This window comes from Pararge aegeria, chromosome 21, assembly GCF_905163445.1.
Source record: "Pararge aegeria chromosome 21, ilParAegt1.1, whole genome shotgun sequence".
Lineage (NCBI taxonomy): Eukaryota > Metazoa > Arthropoda > Insecta > Lepidoptera > Nymphalidae > Pararge > Pararge aegeria.
Genome location: NC_053200.1, coordinates 6689384 through 6704670, shown reverse-complemented (window position 1 = coordinate 6704670; position 15287 = coordinate 6689384). Strand labels below are relative to the sequence as shown.

The window sequence follows — 15287 nt, the reverse complement described above, 5'->3', positions numbered from 1 at the left end:
ATTTGAACACCAAACAAGATATATTTTCTTACTTTCTCCTTTATTTATATCCAAAGCTACCCTTTCCATATTACACTTAAAAGAGAGCATAACACTTACTGTGTAAGATTTCAACACAGAATTTGTTATAATTGAGTCACTCCATACGTCGCTATATAAAATGTATACGTTTATGAATTATTCAAAGTGTTAGGGTACATTTTAAATGAATTAATAACGTATTCCATCATTTTGTCAGGAGTTGGAATGAACCGCGCGCAGTGGAAGCCTAAAGTGAGCTTGTTTTGCCGAAATTTATTCAGAGCAGAATATAGGCAATAGCTTCTAGATTATTTTGAAGCTTTTGGTACCAAAATGGTAAACACGAATCGTTCAGGATGCGGGTTTTAATGTTCCACCTACGTTTACTAATTCGATAGCGTGAAAGTTAACTACGATTTATAAGGAATTGAAAAAACTCCATCTTGTGAGAATTGTGTTTCGTTCTCTCCGTCATAACTTACTAGTGATGACTTGATGAACTAATTGATGAAATTAAAAAAATAATTATGAAACTGAAGTTGTACCGCTCGCGGTATAATAGTGAATAGTAATGAAGAGGTTGTCTATCAATGCGGTTTATCCTATTATATACAACTATTTTCCGAGTAAAAGGAAACCTAGGTCCTTTTTTGTAACCCTGCACTGTCTATAAAAAATTATATAATGAACGGTTGGATATTAAGACTCAAATCATAACAAACAAACTCGCATTCCAATTTAATATTTTATTAGTAAGATTTAGTTAGGATAGTAATTAAATTTAATATCCAAAATGATTAGTTCGGAGAAAGGATGGACGTTGGGGTCTCAAGGTGCTGGAATGGCAGCCCCGTACTGGTAAGCGCAGCGTTGGTCGACCCCCAACGAGGTGGACAGACGACATTAAGCGCGTCGCAGGTAGCCGTTGGATCCAAGCGGCTCAGAATCGTGGAACTTGGAACTCCCTACAAAAGACCTATGTCCAGCAGTGGACGTCTATCGGTTGATGTGATGATGATGATGATGATCCAAAATGATAAAATAAATACATATTTTCAGTGCAAAAGAGGCCAAAACGGAGCGAGTAAAATGAAATTTAAAAGTGGGGTTACTAGGTCAATCTGTGTTTCATATTAAATGAATTTGTTAGCATATTCTAAAGCAGTTTTTTTAAGCCGCGAAGTTTTTGATACATACACATACACACCATAATCCCAATCGTTCTTCAAAACCCACAATAGTTTTCAAGATTCACAGTTGAAAATTTGTCATTATGATATACCTACGAGTCGACAACTTAACGTGCTCATGGAAATAACAATATTTTTACTTTAGGAAAACTCGATAACTGCAATATTTAAGCCAGATTCGTAAGGGATTTTCAAAGTTTATTCGTTAGGAATATACCTGCCAAAGCTACAATTTTTATTCCGAGTCGATTTCTCAGCACCTCGAGAACTGAAAAAGGTCTAAATCTCTCCAAAAATGCACTGTAGGTATATTGCTAAAATTCTAAGGATGGTTATAAAGAGTTACGTGTTCACTGAGTAGTGAACGTCGACTATCTGCGCCCTGCAGCGACACCACGGCTAATATAGTACGAGGCAGGGCACGTAAAAATGACCCGCTTTATGTACCGTGAAGATACTGCGTTGTTTATGTTTGGGGAAAACATGAAATGCAAACTATATCGCAATAGGTACATTTATCGAAAGTTTGATTCTTAAGCTTAGATCTATAGCGCATGTAAAAAGCTCACTTAGGGTAGAGTGGTAAAAAGTGATACAGAGCTACGTCAAAGTTGTCAGGAAAATAAGACAGTACAAAGGCGTGTTTTTCCTACAAGTTACCATCCTTAAAGATGGTAACTCCACATAAAACAAAATGTTTTATTTAGCTTAAATTTCATCGATTTAGCTCTTGAGCCTTGCATCGATAACAATGGTTACTTTTAATACCTAACAAATAAATGTCTCGCAACAAAAATCGAATCCAGGACCTTCGTATATCGTAGCTGAACCTGCTATCTAGAGCAACAAGGCAGTTACTAGTAACTTTTTAAAATCAAAAATCAGTAGTACTGGGATATATACGGGATACGGGGATATACTACCGCCATGTTTGTTTCTGCCGACAAGCATCATTGTTGCAGTGCTCTGTTCTGCTCTGAAGGATCTTTTTGCCGGGTGTAATTACAATTTACACACACATGAGGATACCATCACGTGGGTCATCTGATTCGTCTGCTAATCTATTGGGTACTTACTATAAAAATAATGAAGCGGTTATAGCCCATATGGGTAGGAGCTCGACCTTACATTCGGGTGGGGCGAGTTCGAATCCCAGCGCGTACCTCTAACTTTTTTAAGTTATGTGCGTTTTAACCATTTAAAATACTCACACCTCATTCCTTCAATAGTGAAGGAAAACACACACAACATCGTGAGGAAACATGCACGCCTGGGATTTTGTTTATGTTCTCAAAGGTATGTGGAGTCTACCAATCCACACTGGGCCAGCGTGGTTTTCTACGACCTTATGCACTACTTATTGTCCTAGGCGACCTGTGGTCGGTAATGGGTTGATATGATGAAAACGATGATTAAAGATAAAATGACATATTCATTACATAATATAGCTGAAACTGTTATGACATGGAGAACGCAGTAGCGCATAAAATATTCTAAACGGTGACCAAGGTGAGTGGACTAGCGAAATTAATTCTTGGTACTTACGGAGATAGTTATAGAGCTGAGATAGAGATATTAAAGAAGCTGTTCTTGCGAATACAGATTCAATAACGGTTAGGAAGTGTGATATCATACACTGATAAAATAAGTGAAACGTCTTTACTATTTACGTTTTCTGCATTCGTAGTGACAGGACCATTACGATTAAGAAACGTCAACTGATTCATTAAAATCATACCTAAAATCGTCACTAACCTGAGATCGCATGCAATAACGGCACCTTCAATTTAACCCCCCGAAGAGTTGATTATTAAGACAAATAGTTGATTTCAAATATAAAATCGAATGTCCATAACTTTCATCCTCTTTCGTATCACCATGCGTAGAGGTAATAAAAATTAAGAGATCTACATGCTTAGCTGGTGTGTTCCATGTCAGACGCTCACTTAGTCACGATACGGTTTTGTAGTTGTACATATAGATAAAGATTTATTTCACAAGCACTAAAATATGATCCTAATCACTGGCGATATTTAAAAAAGCAGTTAAGGCCCATTATATTGTCGACGACTATAATAGCATGAGTAAGTATATATGCTTACTCATTTATTGTATGTTAAAGTATTTAAATATGTAGGTGTTGTTATTATATATATTAGTTTATTTTTCTTATTATGTACTTAAAGCTATTTGTTTACACTAGTTTATGTATTGGTATGTAGTTATTCGCATGCATGTACATGTAAAAATTTGTACCACAATCTGTCTTTTCTCCTCTTCTTTTTTTTTCTAACTCAAAGGTTGCCTGGCAGAGATCGCTATTAAGCCGCCTTTTATATTCTACTTCTTTCTTTATGTTTCTGTTTTTATTATATTTTGTATATGTTAATGTTGTGGTATACAAATAAAGAGTTTAATAATAATAATAATAATAGTTACTAAATATTAAATATACTCGTACTATGGCAATAAACACATTGCCATCTTGTCTCAGAGTAGGCGTAGCTTGTGTTATGGGTACGATAAATATTTTCATGAATACTAAATACTTTCAATATACATATATACACCCAGACACTGAAAACATTCATGGTCAACACTCAAACATATTTCAGCCCACGGCATTGGACTCAGAGAGCAGGGTCGCTGCTATCTGCACCAATCGGCCGTCAAAAAAATAAAACAACATATATATAATTCAACCTTACTATTTTTGTCGCGAATAAAACACAGCATTATATTTCTGAATAAGCATGAAAGTCAGTCATTAGTCATAATGTCCTGACGTGCGTTCGTAACTCGACGAAAAAATATTTTCACTTTTCAGCAACTGATATATGAGCGTTGGCGTACAATGTTAATAAATGCGTCTAAGACATTTATTTTCACCTCTAGCCTGAGGTTTAACTTGAGGCATAACTTATTGAAATTTGATTTCAAGGTTCAGGTGGTTAACTGAAAGTGGAAAGATCGTCGGTTTAGTGCGCACAAGTAAAACTCCTCCGAAACAGCTTGACCGATTCTCGTGAAATTTTGGGTGCATTTTCGGTATGTCTGAGAATCGGACGACAACTATTTTTCTTCCTCCTCAATATGGTCAGCTACACAAAATGTAACCAAATTTGGTCTTTTGGGCACTATCGAATGGTGTAATAAAATAGCGTGTGTGTTCTTATCTTTTCAAAATCGACGGGTAAAATGCTGGGTCTTTCGGCTTGCGATGTTAAGAGCAATGCTCAAAGCATGATTAAATTGTAGAGATCCGTAGAAAACATGGAGTTCCAACGTAGCTCTGCGTACTTGTAAAGCTCCGCTGATCACTCTGTTTCTAGTTGGAGCAGCAATAAAAGAGAGACGAGGCAAACTCGCACTGAAATATGAACTGCTAGTGGTTTACCAATAGGGGCAAAATATACCAAATAATATAATATTTACTAAACATCCATAATACAATATAAACGTACAATATATATAGAATTGTCCTGTTACAACTAAAATTTACTAAGGTAGAAATTTGTCACCTCACTCATTTACATATTTTTCTATGAAAAATCGTCGACCGCTGACGGTAGATTATTTTCTAGGCCGAGCACGTCCCTTCGGACCGTACTTCGGATGGATTATGTCGCCTTTGTCGTAAATTTTACAACTTCTAAAATTAGACACCGTTAGCTGACTTGTGCGGAGTTACATTTCCAGCGGCGAATTGTTTTATTGCCGATAGTGATCGGGCAATAACTGAAAATATTATTCTCAAATTGTAAAATAGTAATACATAATTATACACGGTTATGTATTACTATTTAACTGAAAAACATAATCTAACGACCGATTACCGCAGTGAGCAGTGTCCATGCTTTCTGAGTTTAAAGCCGTGGGTTCTATTCCCATAACTGGAACAATGTTTGTGTGATGGACATTAACACGATCATCTGTATTTTATAAGTTACTAGCGTACCCAGCCCGGTTCGCCGGGCTAGATTTTTCTTTATTTTATTCAAACAATAAACTTACATCATTAAATTTTTAATTTAAGTCTCATAATATATTAAATCATTTGTTTCTCTCCGTATTCATTCTCTTCTATTCTTTTCTCGAGCGGGTGAAGATCATGATCTACACCCAACAATAGAATATCATCATAGCAAATAAAAGCTGTATTTGACAGTTTGACAGTTCAAAAATCGGAGTTCACTCCTAGTGCTCCGATCGTCACCAAACTTTACAGGATTACTCGCTAGGTCAATCCGGAGATTCTCTGAAAGTTTCATTGAAATCGGTTCAGCCGTTTCGGAACCTATACGGAACATACCCACACACTTTCTCTTTTATATATATAGATTTAAGCATATTTTTTACAAAAATATTAATCAGTCATCTTAGTACCCATAACACAAGCTAGCCTTACTTGGGGGATAGATGGCGATGATTATCGATATATACTTATTTATATGAAAATAATGGTCTTATTTTTATATGTGGCTAAAAATTTGTATTTCACGCGGGGATATCGGGAAGATGATGGTCAGCAAAAGCGGGACTTATTAGAAGTTATGTCGCGTTTATTATACACAGTTTCGCCAGAAATTTTTTCGATTTCTCAGAAATCGTGCGGGATCTGTCAGTTTTCCCGGGATAAAAGTATTATATATCCTTCTCCAGGGTGCCAACTATCAGTTAAGTCTTTACGATTGGAGTAAAGACGTAACTGATAGTTGGCATCCTTAAATAGATGCCACAAAATGCGCTAAATATCATCAAGATCGGTGGTTGAGCTGAACGTAGCTAACAAACAAATAAATAAATTAACACATACAAATTCATATTTATGATAATATGTATGGATTTAAATAAAAGAAAATAGATTATTCTAATGATCTATTTATAAATAATAAAAATAATATCATCCTATTATAACGTACAAAGCTAACGAGTTTGTTTGCTGCTTTACTTGAACGCGATGATCTCAGGAGTGGTCCGAATTTTTTAAATTATTTCATTGTTGTACAGCCTATTTATCAGGAAATACTATAAGCTATATATCATCACGCTCAGACCAAAAGAAGCATAGCACTATGAAGAATGGTTCAAAATCGGGTTTTTTTTCCTTTTGAGAGCTTCCGCTGCGTGCGCTGAGTGAACGGTTAAAGTTTCGATAAAATCATGTATGACAATGTTGTTTCCCTTTAAAATTAAAAAAAAAAGGCTTAGCGTATCTTTTAAAATTGACATACGCGGAATATATTTGATGATAATATAATTGATATACGCGAAGTCGCGAGGGACCGCTGGTATTTTATAAGCTGCAAATGACGAGCAAGGTTCATGTAAGGTGCCATCGAAGGTCTTTAAAGCCTCGTACTCATGCTTTGACATTCTCAGCATCCCTAGAACAAGTTTTATGAGCAAACTTGAAACTCTTGTTGAACTTCAGGACAAGAGGAAAATAACACTGTAATATATTTGTAATCAATTTCGTTGCCACTTAATAATGTAGTAAATTAAAGATTTAATATAACGAGAAGCCAGAACGGCGAACTGAAACGCTACTGTAGTTCGTTAAGTGGTTTGTTCTAAGTTAAAAGAATGTAGCGTGTAGTACATTTTATTACTTGTATTCCTTTCTTACGATATTTATAGACTCGAATTTATGGGGTGGTTTATTTAGTAGTGGCAAATGTTGAGGACGTGGCACGCAGATATATCCTCAATAGCCAAATATGGCGCTGATCGTTGTTTATAATAAAGGGGCGAGGGCAATCCAAAGCTATCAAATTATGTAGTTAGTAGAGCTATCCTTATTTATCTAAAGGGAGTAGGATCATCATTATCATCATTTTAACCCAATACCGGCCCACTACGGCATGAGTCTCTTAGGGCACTAGTCTCTTCCCACACTGTCACAAGCCTAAGGCCGTAGTCCACCACGCTGGCCCAGTGTGGATTGTTGGACTCCACACATTTGAAAACATTATGGAGAACTTTCATGACATGCAGGTTTCCTCACGATGTTTTCCTTTACTGTTTAAGCAAATGATATTTTAATTGCTTGTAATGCACATAACTTGAAAAAGTGAGAGGTAGGAAAAAGCTCGGCCCCCTGAAAGTGAAGTCGAGCTCCTACTCACTATCACCGCTTCCGAGGAAAAGGATAGCACTACTAATTACGGATCTTTCGATTTCGTATTTGATTAATTATTTATTGGGGGCCTAGACCATGATAAACATTTATATATATATTATATACTAGTTGTTGCCCGCGACTTCGTCCGCTTTTGTTTTTGTTTTTCGAAAGACATGTGCCTCATAAATGTGGCAGCACTTTATGTTTTTAAGATAGCTAAGCCTGGTGTAAAATCGTCAAACACTTTCGTCCCCTCTTCCGACAGAACTGAGCTTAATAAATATTAAAAAGCATCCTATATTACTTCAAATACCTTCATGAATATGTGTACAATGTTTCGTGATGATCGGTTTAGTAGTTTTTGCGTGAAAGCGTAACAAACAAACTTACATTCACATTTATAATATTAGTAGGGATAGGGATATATTCATGCTAATAACATATCCTATCATTAAATTTAAACACTAAAATAAAACGTGTCATTAGTGGTTTCTGATCAGGTTCTAGAAACAAAAAAGGAAAAATATTGACCATCCCCGCTTCTGAGCTATCCTCAGGCTGCATCGTTACTTACGATAGGTAGGTGGGATTGCCAAGCGCTATTCTATCATAGAATGAAAATTATTAACATAGTTCTATTTAACGCTACACGCCTATCGCTCAAAGACCCTCCGAAAATGTAACAGTGCTATGTGATTTATGGCTCGCCACGCCACAGTAACTTATTACCAGCGTTTATGCTGAGGGAATACGTTAAAAGATATATGCGGTTTTGGATACATCATAATAATGCTGTAAACTTAAATGCACATTTATAGTGAAAGCTTGACTAAGACTTTGAAGTTCATATTTCATATAATAATTTCATGTATGAAATGGTTGATGCAACTTCAGATTACAGTATGCAGTACCATTGTTATTGAAATAATAAATGCATCAAGCGTACCGATCAAACTATGCCCTCAATGTACCGTCGCGTCGGCTTGAAATTGGTATGCGTTCAAATTATTATCAGCTTCACATATGTATGCAAACTGTGGAGCTGAATATCGGCTATGTCAACTGCAATAGCAACTGTATTCAAACTGCAGTTTTGGAGTTCAAATGCTTTACTTATGTATAGTCACCTAGTTTTTTAATGTAAACTTACTAAGGTATAAAACGTAATTTATTATTATTAAACGTAATTAGATATATTTCAAATAAGAAGTAAAAGTACTTGTTCATAATACGTTCTATCATTTATCTCACAATCGTACTCACATTACATTAGAACGAAATCAGGAAGTTTATAAAAGATTCTCTTTTACGCAAAGGCAGTTCCAATTTCTAACATTAAAGGAAACATGACCCATATAGCCTTTATCATAGTTCTATAGTTGTTAAAAACATTTTTTATTATTGAATGTAAGCCCTATATACGAGAGCCGAGGCCCGAAAGAGGCATTTTTGTTTACATATATATTATTATTCTTTGTTGTAACTACGGTCGGAGTTTATACATTTTATTGTCAGCTGTGTTTAGCTCCGAACTATATTGTCTTACGGAATCACTAAAAAGTACTAACATCTATATTTTTTTTTGTTTCAGGTATGTGAATCAATACAAAAAGCGAATGCCGTACCAATAATCCAACGAATAAAATATCTACACTGATTAAATTAATATTAAATATATTTTAAATTTATAGAAATAATAGTATTATAAAAATTCAACCACTAAGATACATGTTCCATAAAATAAAAATAATCTAAAATTAACTGTCTACTGTTATTCTTCACCTTCTTCCTCGACCTCGGCTTGAACTTCAGGCTCTGAAGTAGCTTGAGGTTCAAAATCTTGTAGTTCTTCTTTAAATTCAACTTCATCGGTGCCTTCTGGAGCTGGTTCGAAAGTAGCTTCTTGTGCATAATCTAGAGTGGGACCAACTGGCACTCCTTCAACTTCTGCTTTTTCATCTCCTGCTTCAGTTATTGTCGGAGTCACTGTAGCAGCACTTACTTTGCTCTCAAGTTCTTTAGGTGGTTCATGTACTGAAACCGCTACTTGTTCTGGTGGTGGTTCTGCTTTTTCTTCTGCTGATTGTTGTAGAGGCGCCGACTTGACGGCTTTGACATTATCTTTTTTTTCAGGCTTTGTTTTCCTTAACTTGCGTTCTAAAGGCAAATACAACTTGTAATCCTGAGGTAACTCTTCGTCAGTGTACAGTCGCTCACTAAAATAAATCCTTCGAAGTCGAGCGTTTGCATGTACTTGAACTCGAAGCGTTTCTATAAATTGAGTGCCATAAGCACGTCTAGTAAAATCTGCCAGATTGAATTGTATTTGATTCCATCCACTAGATAATCCAATTGGCATAGTAGTGCAAAAGGGTTTTATCTTCGTTGTGGATTGGAAGTTTGAAATTCTAAATCGTCTCCTCATATTTTTGTCGTCCAAAATAGTTATTTCAAATGAAAAGTATCTTTTCAAATTTTTGACGATCATTACAAGGAATGGAAGCCGTATTCCCAGCACTTGATTTCTCTTCGGGCATGATATAAAAGTTGTTGCCACATTTGAGCTTACAATCTCGAGAACTATAGAATTTACCTCATTATCAGTTAGTCGTTTTATGTGCCCATTTTGCACTTCCATATCCCATATTGCTAGTGGATTTGAGCCACAACTGTAAAATATTGATAATAATCCACTTTGATATGTATTTTTAAACATTGTTTTTATTTTTATTGCAATTTCGTCATCTACTGTCGCTATGTGACAGTGGTAACATGAAGTACGACGTACATATATTTTTTTATTTTACTATTACTAACTGTGTAAAAAGTATTTGTAGCTTTGTTTTTGACAAATAATGTTTGCATATTATAATTAAAAAATTTAATGTACATGACTTTAAAAAAAATATGGAATAAATTTTGTTATGAAATAGCGAAATAAGTATTCTGATCAAACAGAAAATTTTATGGCCTGGACAGTATGATCTCGATAACTGGCTCGCTGAAATTATGCTGTTGTTCAAAATTGATACAAGCAGGTATATCGTTCTTTCTAGACTTATGCTATTTTGATGCAGTGACAGTTATTCTTCATTCAGAATAATAGATGATTAGATTGACGTTCTATAGTGTTATTTCCTGACCATTTGAATGATTGGGTCTGCTCCATAGCAATTTTTGGGATCGACGCACTGTTTTTTTAAGATAGATAGTTATATTATACTTTTTCACTAAATCTATATATCTTTTAGACTAAATAAATGTAACAAAAAATATCACAATAAAGCTAATACTAATTTATTATAGATTTACTCGTACAATTAGCCTTCGAGTTAAACACACAAAGAGTGCCGTACCAAAGTTCAATATGAAACTCTACAAAAAACGAAAAAAAATACGTTTCTTGTAAGGGGAACCTATAAATTTCAACTCTTTTTAATGTTTATTATTATTTGTTATAGCGGTAGTAACAATAAATAATCTGAGAAAATTTCACTTCTCTACCTGTTACGGTTCATGAAATCCCATGTAAATTCGTACATGTCGACAGCGGAGTACAGCAATAGCGCCCCATTGGCACCCTTCTGGTACGCAAACCTAAAAACAACATTATTTTTCAACAGTATTTACTGCTCCTTCAATTATTTCAGTAACAGGAGTCTGTGTAGCATCTGTTTCTACAAGAACTGGTTCCGTGATGTAAGTTTCTGCAGGATTTGCTTCTATAGCATCACTCTCTGACGGAACTGTATCTAGAACAGTAGTTTCTGTTCCAGCCGCAGTTGTTTCCATAGTCTCCACTGCTTGTGTTTCGGTAACGATATCTTCGACAAGGTTTTCTCCTTCACATCCTTTATTATCTAGACTATCAGCTGTTTTCATTGTCTCTTCTATGTCTTCAGTATTTTCTATTTCGGTGTTAACATTATTTTTAGATTCATGGGATGGTTGTTTCTTTAAAGAATGAATTGAAATTTCAGAAGATTTCAAACTATCAACCTTTGTATCAGGCTGTAAGGGATGCTCAGTTAATTGTTGCGATGTAGAAGTTTTTATATTTTCCTTATCAAGAGGTTTTGCATGAATAGCGTTCTTACCTTTCGGTGCATTAGATAAAGGAAAAAATAATTTGTACTCTGCCGGTAATTCGTCTTCCGGAAGAAGTCGCTCCGTAAAGTAAATTCGCCTTAGTCGAATATTTGCATTAACTTTAAGTTTCTGAACTTCAACATATTGTTTTTTGTAAGCGCGTCTAGTAAATTCCGCCAAATTGAATTGGATTTGATTCCATCCATCTGAGAGGCCGATGGGCATAACAGTACAAAGTGGCAATATTTGAGTGCTGCTTTGAAAATTGGACACACGAAATCGCCTGCGAGTACCGGTTTCATCAAGTATAGTGACTTCGAATGTAAAATATTTTTTCAAATTTTTCACTATCATAACTAAAAAAGGTAACGTGATACCTAATACTTTGTTGTCCTTTGGGCAAGTGATGTACGTTGTACTTACATTATCTCCACCTATCTCTAATACCATGGACTTGATATCTTGATCTAAAAACCTCGTCACGTAGCCATTTCGGATGTGCATATCCCATAATGCTAAAGGTTTCGAGCCCACGCTATAGAACACCGTCAGCATTCCACCTTGATAACAATTCCTATACATATTTGAAGTAACAATATTACAAGCAAGTCATATTTTTAGTTTTATAGAAAAGCATTGATTTAATATGTTACTTTTCCAATCGCTTATAAGTATTACTTACTAAGAAATATTTGACATAAATGTTTGATGCGTGACGTTGTTTTCAAGTAACTTTTCGCGTACAAAGTGCCATAGAGAATAGAGTGTTTAATTTCTTTTTCATTGTTCTTAGGCTAATGATGATTGCTGTTCAATAAGTAAAACACCAGCAAGAAGGTAACACTGAATCCAAGTCAATTCGTATTCAGTGAGTTAAGTAACATATTAAACCAATGTTCGTAAGTATTTATTTGAAACACGTGAAATACATTACTTACACATATTACATATACAAAACGAGCTGATAAAAACGAGTACGTTCAAACAAAACAAGATACTTTTACATTCAATTAAACTGCGACCAACTTTCATTATGTTTAAAAAAAAGTAATTGAACTTATATTCGCTGTTTCAGATCTAAGAAATATTAATACCGAAACCAAGCTTACTTTATTCAAGGATAGGGATATAAGCCTTGTGACTTGAATAAAGTAAATACCCTCTGTTTTTACTTTATTCAAGTAAGTAGGCTTTATGTTTTTTTATTCAATCAAGTAACAACAACATTTTAACGTAGATAAATTATCATTACACTTACATTAACAGAAATAGTCAATCAACGATTGATCGATGTTTTAAGGTGTTGCCAAACCTTGTTTCTTATGCAAGGTTTTACAGCTTTACCGATCTTGACTTCTTTTGGAAAGAGGTAGCTTTGATCCTGGGCGGAACATGTGAGTTTTGTAGTTCTGAAAGTTAATCGTTGCCCCACTCTATAAGGGTTCCTTCTTGTTCACTAAACTATTGATCTAATTATTAATCAGTAGTAGAAATTTAACCAATTTAGACATACGCAACCGTTTTCATTCTCAGAGGAGACCACTGCCCTGTAGTTGTCCAGTTATAGGTTTATGCTGATGATGACGATATTGTCGAGTAGTAGACATGGGTCGCTGTTATACGACAAAAAATTGAGTCACATATTGTTTGCATCTTAATTTGGACTTGTTGAGTCCAAGTTAACCCTCACACGAGCAAATCCACGAATAAAACCATGTCTGGTACTAGAGTAAATATTCCTTTATTCCGTGCAAGTTTCCATTGTCGGAGTGGTAATGGGCGTCTCGTCAGGGCGCAGCCGAATATAACGAACTGGCGCCGGCGGAAATGAACGCTTACAACAAATCCCCTCTTTTATCATTTTATACCAAGCTCCCGTCTGCTGATTAACTTTATGGTTGGGATCGATGATTATGGTATCAAAACGTTTCTTGTTATAATTTTTACATCGATGCCATATTAGTTTATTTTTAAGCGGCTTTAAAAAAGCAGGAGCTTCTCAATTTTACTGTATGTGTTTTTGTATTATTACGCGATTCCTCCGCCAATTACAAACCGATTTTAATATTTATTTTTTTGTTTGGTAAGTCAGTAATCTTTACTTTATATCATGTTTTGTTTGAAGAGCCTTGAAATACAAAACGGAGTTAACAAACATAATCAAATCTAAAATTGCGGACAGATGAAATGAAACAGCCACACATGATTTCACCATAAATCTTCTATGTATTTGTTGGAGTAAATTAGACTCTATATTATAAACCAATGTATTTATTTCTGTCTTCTTTTGTGAAAAATAACATAACTCTTTATAAAAAGACACAATTCGTCTTGTCGCCATGATTTATATAACATTTCGTTATAAATTAGCGCACACAAAACGTGACCTATAAGAAAGTAATTTAATGTCAGACGTCACATAGGTCTGCGGTTAGACACAGTGAATCGCAAAAAAATAAACGAGACTGTCGGGCGACATAAAAAGCCCAAAGAATACGCAGAAATAAAACTTTTGAAAGAAAAGCTGCCTTTCGCTGTGATTTATCTTCCCATTTGTCATCCTCGACACTAGAAAAATATGTCACGCAAGCCCACAACCAACGCTCGCTCACACAGCCTGTAACGAAAATAACGTTTCTGTCACGACTTTTCCTACACGCGCCCCAGAGAGGAGCCAAAAAAGAAGGACACAATGTATGAAATAGTGCCTTCCGCTTGTAACTATAAGGATGCATTGAGTTGTGACGACGTGTAGCTAATAAGACGATGCGATCGCCTCTTATATGACTTTTTTGCTGTGTTTTTATATCTTAGGGGAATGCCTCGTTTGTTATGAAGTTATCGCGACAATCTCTCAAAACTAATGACGCGGAAAACACAACAGAAAAGCTTCCATCCGTGATGCTGTCCATTTTAACCACGAAAACCATTATGATCCACAATTGATCACTGTGAAACACCATTATCATTCACCATCATCATCAGCCTGATGACGTTACACATGGACATGCCACACCTCGGTTATAATCACATGTTAGTGGTACTATAACTAAGACCGACAGCTTAAGATGCTCTCCGTGGCGATACTCGGAAGCCTCGGAAGTCTTGAACACCTACGTGTCTAGAAAGATAGATAGAACATATAAATATAATATAATAAGCAAGACTGCCTCATCCACATGTAAATGTACAACCGTTTCAAAACAACTAAGTATAGAACGTGTAACAGAATTTGAAATAATATTTAAGGATGCATAAGTATATTTCATAAGGAAAACCCTGTAAAAATCTTAAAACAACAACATACAAATGAATTCAAAATATTCTAAGCATTTACTTACGACAACCCTATTGAAGATAACAGACCGACACACACACATAGTACCTACGCTACGCGACACGTACCTAATAAAGTGACAGGATTCACATGATCTTCATTTTGCATGTGATTTTAGGGCTGTATCTGATTTCTTACAGTAAAAACTATGGCAGTGGTTTACTAAAAAACTATTAGGTTTTCAGTTTGACGCATAAGTCTTTGAGACAGTACATAATGTACCTTTAATGCCTGTGAAGTATTATTTCGGTTTTCATTTACACGTTGTATATAACACGAAATGGACTCATTATTTTACTACGTAGTCGGCACTCCTTTTACACCTACAATTATATTGTTATCTCCTGTGAGGAACGCAATAACTTTATAGATTTACTAAAGGGAAAGATATCAATACTGTTTTGGGTTCGATTCCGCTTGAATTTTCAAACAAGTTTAGGAGCGGTAAATCGATTTTATCCCATTGTCCGAGAATCAGACCCGGATGGAGCAGAAATTAACTCGCTAAGCCGAAACCCACTCAAAA

The 15287-nt window shown here is 35.3% G+C and overlaps 3 protein-coding genes across 5 annotated transcripts in view; 1 reads left to right on the top strand and 2 right to left on the bottom strand.

Annotated features, from left to right (window-relative positions):
- Positions 1-15287, top strand: part of LOC120633149 (semaphorin-1A) — a 516391-nt gene that overhangs the window by 267271 nt on the left and 233833 nt on the right. The gene's annotated exons all lie outside the window — the stretch shown is intronic.
- Positions 9068-10051, bottom strand: LOC120633150 (cilia- and flagella-associated protein 20-like). Its single transcript, XM_039903277.1, has one exon. The coding sequence runs from the start codon at positions 10049-10051 to the stop codon at positions 9107-9109; it is 945 nt and encodes a 314-aa protein (XP_039759211.1). The 3' UTR covers positions 9068-9106.
- On the bottom strand, positions 10945-12006 carry LOC120633104 (cilia- and flagella-associated protein 20-like). Its single transcript, XM_039903214.1, has one exon. It carries the CDS (start codon positions 12004-12006, stop codon positions 10945-10947), a length of 1062 nt encoding a protein of 353 aa, XP_039759148.1.

Coding starts and splice junctions, on each gene's coding strand:
- LOC120633150 (XM_039903277.1), bottom strand. CDS start 10,051: ATGTTTAAAAATACATATCAAAGTGGATTATTATCAATATTTTACAGT.
- LOC120633104 (XM_039903214.1), bottom strand. CDS start 12,006: ATGTATAGGAATTGTTATCAAGGTGGAATGCTGACGGTGTTCTATAGC.